Consider the following 7,568-nt stretch of genomic DNA (forward strand, 5'->3'; position numbering starts at 1 on the left):
GTAAGCTACAGCTAAAGCGTAATGACGAAACCTCCAAAGACTAACTTTTCAACTTCAGGGAAGCAGGAGCTGCTGAAGTCTACAGTCTCGCAGTGCAATGAGGCGGTCCTTCTGTAAACAAGATGGCAGTGTACATGACCATGCATATACTGGAAAGACACCGCTGAGCCGAGATATGACACGAGCCCCTGATTAGGGTGTTTTGTCGACAAGATTTTCGAAACGTGGATTATCTATGTCGAAGGCATTTTCACAGCAGTAAAGTTGGTAATAAAAGTAGACACCAGCTGACATGACACGATAATACGCTGTGGTGTTAGCCATCACTACAATCCGGCCCTTTCAGCACTCGTCTACATCACTATTGTACGACTCTGGTAGAATTCGAAATGAACTTCATCAAGAATGTGGGAAAAGTTGTTATTCGTATATAATCTTACTTCGTCCTCCTTCGGAATCGAATCGCTTGCACTGTAGCTAATTATTTATTAGCGCAGCTCAAATATCTGTACCTCATACTAGCAGCCTAGACCGCGCAGCAAGATTGCTGGCCCTATATTTAACTCCTTATTCGCGAATCCAGAGTACATTCCGGAACGGAACATGGTGAGACGACTAACGCGATCGACACTGCTATAGACTCACTGCAAAAGCGGTACTTCTTTGTGAAATCGAGACTACGACAGCGTTTCCGATTCACGCCGGCAGTCCGTGCTCTCTCTTCCGTGTGAACGGCAAGCCTCGCGAGGCGTGCGAGCGTTCGTCCGGAAAAATGGCGAAACTTTGGTCTCTCGAACCTTATCCTTCACTGCCATGGGAACGAACGGGCGCATACAGGCAGGGCCGCTGACAAAGCGAGGCGAGAAGGGAAAGGTAAAGAAGCGGCGTCCCTCGCCCCCCACCGCGTGTACACATACCGCACCTGGATCGTTCCGAAGCCCGACTAAACACCTCTGGCGCGTCAGTTCCGCCCAAAAAACGAAGTCTCGGGCAATAAAAAGTAAAAGAAACTGGCAGCAAAGCACAGCGGAACGAGATGCAAGCGGAAAGCTGAGGTTGAGTCGGCATATAACGGCGTTGCACAAGACAGCGGAAACTTATACTGCTCCGCCTTCTTGGACTTGGCTGCGGCGGCGTCAAAGCAGAGGCGTCCTGGCGCGCGATTTATACACATCGGCGAATCTCGTGCAGTAGGCTGTGCTGTGTATAACCGAGTGCGCGCGTACTCCTATACTCTGGGAACCAACGTCCACTGTGAAAAAAAAATAACAACAAGAAAGGCTCGGGAACGCGAGAAAAAGAACAAAAGAAACGAGACCCAGAAAAAGAAGAGCAAGTCGCCGCATTATCTCGCATTGCGGACGAAAAAAAAAGGCAAGCACAGCGTCCGACGAGCAGTGAAGTGGCAGCGGAGGCCCGTGCTGATAGCGTGAATATACGGCGGCAGGTCGGTTGCGCGAGCGCCGTCGAGTGCGCCCAGACAAGGTGTTGCTCCGTCGTGAGAGGCTGCGTGTACTACACGTTTCCGAGACGCATGGTTGCCAGCCGTCATCGCACGCGCCACGGTGTCGAGGCGACGGTTATATTTGAATACCGCAGCGTGTCGGTGTGGTGCTCGCACCACCAGTACCCGAATCGCTGTCGCCGTGTCGGTGCTCGTACATCCATTATAGTTCCGTGTTTGTGTGTGCATGCTCAGTCTAGGAGGAAGTAATGCAGAGAAAATGGATTTCGGAAGGTGAGTGGCCGATATGCCCATACGGTTTCTTTTTAGCGTCCGCCCTTTCGTAAAAACAAAAGTTCATCCTATCACGTTTACTACGAATCATTGAGCAGGCGTCGTGTACTAATAATGTTAGCGACGTATAAACGCAAAGGCGTCAATTTTGGTTTACGGCGAGCTCTAAGGCTTGCCCCGCCCCGGCGTTTCGAAAATATGGACCCAAAGTAAAAAAAAAAAAGACAGAGGGAGAAACAGGAAGTTAAATTCATGCTGCCAAACTTGTAGTACGTCGGGCTTCATTGACATTTGCTGTACAATAACACGTTCTTACCCTTTCATCTTCTCTTCCTGATTAGGTGCATCAAGCTAGTTATTAATGCGAAACGAATGCAGAAACACGATCGTTTTGTAACCATGCATGCGTGTTATTCCATATTTCTGTGTCACAGCCGGCGGCAACAGGCATATCTGAAGCCCAAGGACGTTTTGAGTCTTCTATGAAACAGTGTGACCTAGTGGCTTGAAGTCTTACGGACACTCGAGAAATGCCAGTGATACGCTGAACTCTTCCCCGCCCACTTGGAAGACTTTCACTTCACTTTCGCCGTTATTGCACAAAACAGCAACAAAACGTTGCAAGGAATGCTTTCGGGAGTTCCTCTTACATTGAAGTACTGCGCTTACAAAACGAAAATAATCTTAATCTGTATATGTGCGTTTCCGAGCACTCAGTTCTTTGTGTACGGTAACGCCGGAAGTACTGCAGACAGAGGGGAAGGGGGCACGTGATCAGCACTAGTTCGTCACTTGTTATACCCACCTTCATTTTAATCACTCTTTAAGAAAAGCGCTTGTTCAAATAAATTTTATTTTGATCTCGAACGCACGCGCTTTGTTTTTCCCTTCTTCTTTGCTAATGTTCCTGGCCAACCTAATTTTCGACTGTCATTTAAATACATATGCATTGCCTTTATGCTGGAACAAATATTGTCTCAACTGGCTGCGCGGTTGTGCAGGTATATAATTTTGCGCGTACAGTGTATTATGGCCACCTAAGCATGTGCACGAAAATTCACCATAAATGCTCCTTTGCCCGCACGGCGTCGATTAATCTATGAATTCATTTGCCCGCAAATTATTATAATAACCCACTACGAGAACCACTCCATATTCAGTACAGCTGTATCCAACCCTAATATTACTCACTGAACGCAGATTTTGGGCAGTATAGTATAGGGCCATTCTGAACTCTCAATCCTGCGTGACTCGGAGACACCAGTTGCAATAGACGTCAGGCTATCCCAAGAAGGGAACAAGCGGTTGGTTTATGTAGTGATACTGCGCATCTCGGGGTGGTTTTGCATGTTTCACCGACGTTATCGAATTGTGTAAAACGCTACATGTTCTCGAACATTTCCAAGCATGTGGGTCATGCACAGACAGTATCTTTAAGTGTGCCGATATTAGTTCAGTGTTATCGCTGCACATTCAACCAGGCGTTTCCGCAGAGGTAAGCTTATCTGTGACTCACGCCACGGAATCTGCGAGCTAGGCTCTTCTCGTGTCACCTGTGGCTTTGAAGCGTGGGCTGCCCTTCTGTCGCCGTACTCGCGACGAAAAAAAAAAAGAGGAGCTATACGGATCGGAATAATTACAGGCGAAGCAAGTGAATTTATACACTGCACAACGCCCGCACGTCGGATCTTACCTTACTATGCGAAGTGTGGTCGAATATTTCCACATACACAGTTGCGATAATCGAGAACTTGCAAGCTCTAAGCCGAGATGTAGCTAACTGGAGATGTAGCTATGACGTATTTCACGAAAGGGGCAGCGGTAGTATGCACAGACCACGGGACAACAAAACAGAGACGGACTAAGCGCTGTCCTTCGGCTGAGCGCTTAGCCGAAGTCCTGTTGTCCTGTGGTTCGCGCTGTTTCTTGTTTTCTATGATGGTAAGACCTACGAATAAATGTTTGAATGTATATATGAATGTATGTGTGATATATGTATATATGAATCTATGCACAGAAGTGTAGGTGAATTCCGCAGCGCTTTAACAATACCTGCAACACTTGAGCCACGACGTTCTTTTTATGTTGTATACGTTCAAAAGACTGCGGCACACTTGAAGTCGGCCTATCTCCCGGCAAATGCAATCGGCGTTCTTCGCGTCACCAAAGCTGCCGCTTTTCGGCCGCAAAAGCGTTTCATTGTCTAACTGTTAAGCCCTTGCTTGCTGTGGGACTCGTTCTTCGGGTTTCTCCGCTCCGTGACCTGCGTGGCCGACCGCGCCCCGCTTTTAAACTGCCGGGGTGTAATCGAGAGTGCTCTGATCGACTGCAGGTATTACGAAAGACGCCGATCTCGATGACTGCGCTGGGGCGGCCTCGCCTGCCTTCGAGAGGCCCGCCTTTCAAAGGCAGACGTCCGAGGTCATCTCCGCCATCGACGAACCGACGGAGAACATCAATCTTAGCTGGTGAGAGTTCGAACCGCATTATATGAGCCCGTGCAGTTTCAACTCGCGCTTGCTCTTCTCTGAAACTTGGCTGAGGCATGCAAAGTGTACAGAAAACCAGGCCACTCTCAATAGCGCGTCGGCACTAATTTCCTTAGATTTGTCGTTTTGCAATGCGCACGAGGAACGAATGACTCGATACGTTACCGCTTAAAACTCGGAGGACAAGGGGGAAGGCGTATGTTCTGGCTTCAGCCGCACCTATAGCCTTGAGCTCACTTGCCAACAATTGATCCGCTTGAGCGCCGCCATTTTATGAAAATGGTGAAAGCAAATGGGCTGTTGAAAGGCTTTTGCGGATATCGTGATTTCAATATGCATAGCGAGACATGCCAAAGCATGACGAAAGGCCCTACACCATGCCCCATAATATATCTGCTTGTAATTTCGACCTCTGTCACGCATGAACTTCAGCGGCAGAATCCGGGAGAGTTCACTCCGACAGTCCAATTCTCTCGAGGTAACGTTACCAACTGCACTAGTGTTTGCGGCGTCTTTGTTGTTGTTTTTTTTATTTATTATTATTATAAGTTTGCATTCGCACGAGGAACACGGTGTGGAAGCCATGGCAAAGGAACTGATAGCTCAGTTTCGACCACTTCGTGTCATACACTATAGGTATACTCACTAAAATAATCGAAGATACGCTTCTGCGATTACCCACGAAGTAGTTGATCGTTTAATTCCTGGAACAACGCAAATGTAAAAACATTAGCATCATTATTATTATATCAGCCAGTTGAATATATTCTACCGTGCTCTGTAGCATTACGAAATGCAAACGTGCCAGCATTCGTCGTCTGTAAGCGTTAAAGTAAGCGAGGCACAATTTTTTTTTCTGATACATTGCTTTGTATTTGCAGGAACGCACCTGAGTTCTACAAGAGGTTGAAGCGCTTTCGGCGGACGCAACTTGAATGTGAGTGACAGGTAATCTGAAGTGAGTCTGAACGCTTGCGGTGAAATGAAAGGGAGTGTTTGTGACCAAGGAGCTTCAGTTCCGAGTGAGCTTCGGTGGCTTCGTTTTTGTTACTCATGCGATTACTGAATAGCACAGATTACGTTCATATGACTCTCATATCATCATTGTGTGCCTGTGACTAAGATGCCGAAGTGAATGCTGCGGTAACGTAAAGCAGACCTCACTTCGTCTTAACGCGAGAAGTTGTTACACCCCATTGCCGACATTTTTTTACTGTTATAAATTCCGCGGAATCACAGCCTTAATTGAAATTATAGCTAGACGTCACTTTTTTATAACATTAGAGCTGAAGCAGCACCGCCTCGTCACTCCTCAAAAATACACAGAGTCGGAATCAGTCGCCAGTGCCACTGCAGATTCTTCTTGTCAACATTCCGTCCTGACGAGGTGTAATGAAATTCAACATTGGTGCGTCCAAGGTGTTTGCATAATTACTATGGAAAAGTGTTTTGCTTTGTTCGCTGCTACGAGCAGAGCAGTTCAGCTACTGCTTGCTTACCTCGGTTACTCCAAGAATGCAACGAGCTGAAACGAACTAACGAAAGGCGAAATATGGTGTTTGATTCGACGTGGGCTGGGAAACAACGGGGACAGTCGTAGCAATTCTGCAAAGGCATTACTGACCCTCATTATAATGCAAGTGGCTTGCCTAAGATATCTGATGAGAGTGTAACATGAACGTAGCGCTTTATAAATGTACGAACAACAGATTTTACACTGTCTGTGTCCCCCATGGTCAGTTAGTACAATGTTTCGTTGTTTTGTGTTCAACTGAATCCCTCGTTTCTCTTTCTATTTCCCGTTTTGCTTCCGGTCTTTTTCCTCACTTTTCTAGTCCCTTTCTTGATCGTTCTCTGCAGCCTTTGCGAAGTCATGTTTTCGCCTTCCCGCGCAGAAAGAATGTCTCCTTGCATCTTACATCTGTACCTATACCAACAAATGTCTTACTTCTTTCTCCCCAAAGATGACACTTGGAACCCTAACCGCTGGGCCAGCTGTCCCGAAGTGGTCAACCCTTCCCCGCAGACGCTGTCCACTCCCAATCCTGGCGTTCGCTTCTACGTCGGAACCAGCCCTTCGGGTCAGAGCATCAGCGACGAGGACGAGGAGGAACGATACAAGACGTACCTCTACTATCTGCTGAGCACCACGCGAAGCGCGAGCTCAGAGATCCGCTTCCTAGATCTCTTCCAGGAGGCCCAGGACAACATCCGCGCCCTACCGCGGCAAGAGAGCAACTCGACGTTAGACGTCATACTCTCCTCTCGGCAGCAGCTGTCCTACTCGCCCTCCAACTCATCTGCCGTGGGCCAGCGGGCGTCCTGGTCTTCCGGTGGCGGCGACGAGTGCTTCAACCGAAGACGGCTCGTGCTTTACGCCCAAGAAGACGTCGGGGCCGGAAAAGCGTTGGCCCTCGGACACCAACACCACGCTTACTCCCAGCCCGTCAGCCCAGAAGGATCGCGCGTGAGCGTAGCCACGATCAGCGCCTCGGTCAGCGAGAAGGTGACGCTGCCCAAGAGGCTCAACAACGGTGTACGCGACGCCCACAATGGCCGCGTGTGGTGTCGCGCCTACGACAACCCGTGCTTCGACTCGACGGGCAGCCCAAAGTCTTCGTTCCAGGACAAAACTGTCTGTGCCAGTGTTAGTAACGGTGAAACCCGCGTTGTGGCGCTACAGCCGGCACCCGTGCCGCCTTCCGACATGCTGTTTCGCCAAGACCGAAAGTGCAGTGTGTTCGACGTACGAAGGCTCAACGCTATCCTTCGTTACGTGTTCTGCTGCGACTGTTGCGTGTGGGATGCGGGCCACGCGCGTCGCGCGACGGAGTCGTAGGGGTCGATGTTTGCAACAGCATGCGCACGTACCACGTATATTGTTTGTCATGTGATAATTCCGCGCGTTTTAAACGCGCCAACTGTCCCGCCTTAAGACTTGGATGTGGTGCGAAACGAAGTTTGCACCACGTTAATCGCATTTTTGTAGACGTAGTGATCGAACACATGTTGCCAACTCGTCAGCCAAGGACTTTTCCAAAGAAATATTGTACAGTGAAGAAGTTTTTAGTTGTTTTTTAGAAGGTTTATTATTCACATAAAACCGAGGCCCTCAGTGTCTTCACTTTCGCATTCGTGTACACGAACAAGCAACTTTTTATAACATAGTCTTCGTTGCACTCGTGGAGAACAAAGCTCAACATTTCCATCAATCTTCTGCAAAGAATACCATGCGAATGATCCCGCAAGGCAAGGAAAGAATAGAACCATGTGCAGTTCTCGCCAGCTACGCATTACATACAGCGAGAAACTGTTACGACCCAAGCTGCAATGATGACACT

The 7,568-nt window shown here is 48.4% G+C and overlaps 1 protein-coding gene across 2 annotated transcripts; it reads left to right on the top strand.

The window, feature by feature from the left end:
• Positions 1–1,282: 1,282 nt before the first annotated feature.
• LOC119388390 (uncharacterized) lies at positions 1,283–7,320 on the top strand. Of its 2 annotated transcripts, XM_037656097.2 has the most exons (4): positions 1,283–1,738; positions 4,071–4,206; positions 5,109–5,164; positions 6,192–7,320. In XM_037656097.2, the coding sequence occupies exons 1-4, from the start codon at positions 1,714–1,716 to the stop codon at positions 7,064–7,066; spliced, it is 1,092 nt and encodes a 363-aa protein (XP_037512025.1). In that variant the 5' UTR covers positions 1,283–1,713; the 3' UTR covers positions 7,067–7,320. The 2 variants fall into 2 exon arrangements, 1 of the variants encoding a protein (XP_037512025.1); XR_005182706.2 differs by lacking the exon at positions 1,283–1,738 and having other exon boundaries at positions 4,070–4,206; positions 5,109–5,175; positions 6,192–6,455.
• The last annotated feature ends 248 nt before the right edge of the window (positions 7,321–7,568 follow it).

The sequence above is a fragment of the Rhipicephalus sanguineus genome, chromosome 3, assembly GCF_013339695.2.
Source record: "Rhipicephalus sanguineus isolate Rsan-2018 chromosome 3, BIME_Rsan_1.4, whole genome shotgun sequence".
Classification (NCBI taxonomy): domain Eukaryota; kingdom Metazoa; phylum Arthropoda; class Arachnida; order Ixodida; family Ixodidae; genus Rhipicephalus; species Rhipicephalus sanguineus.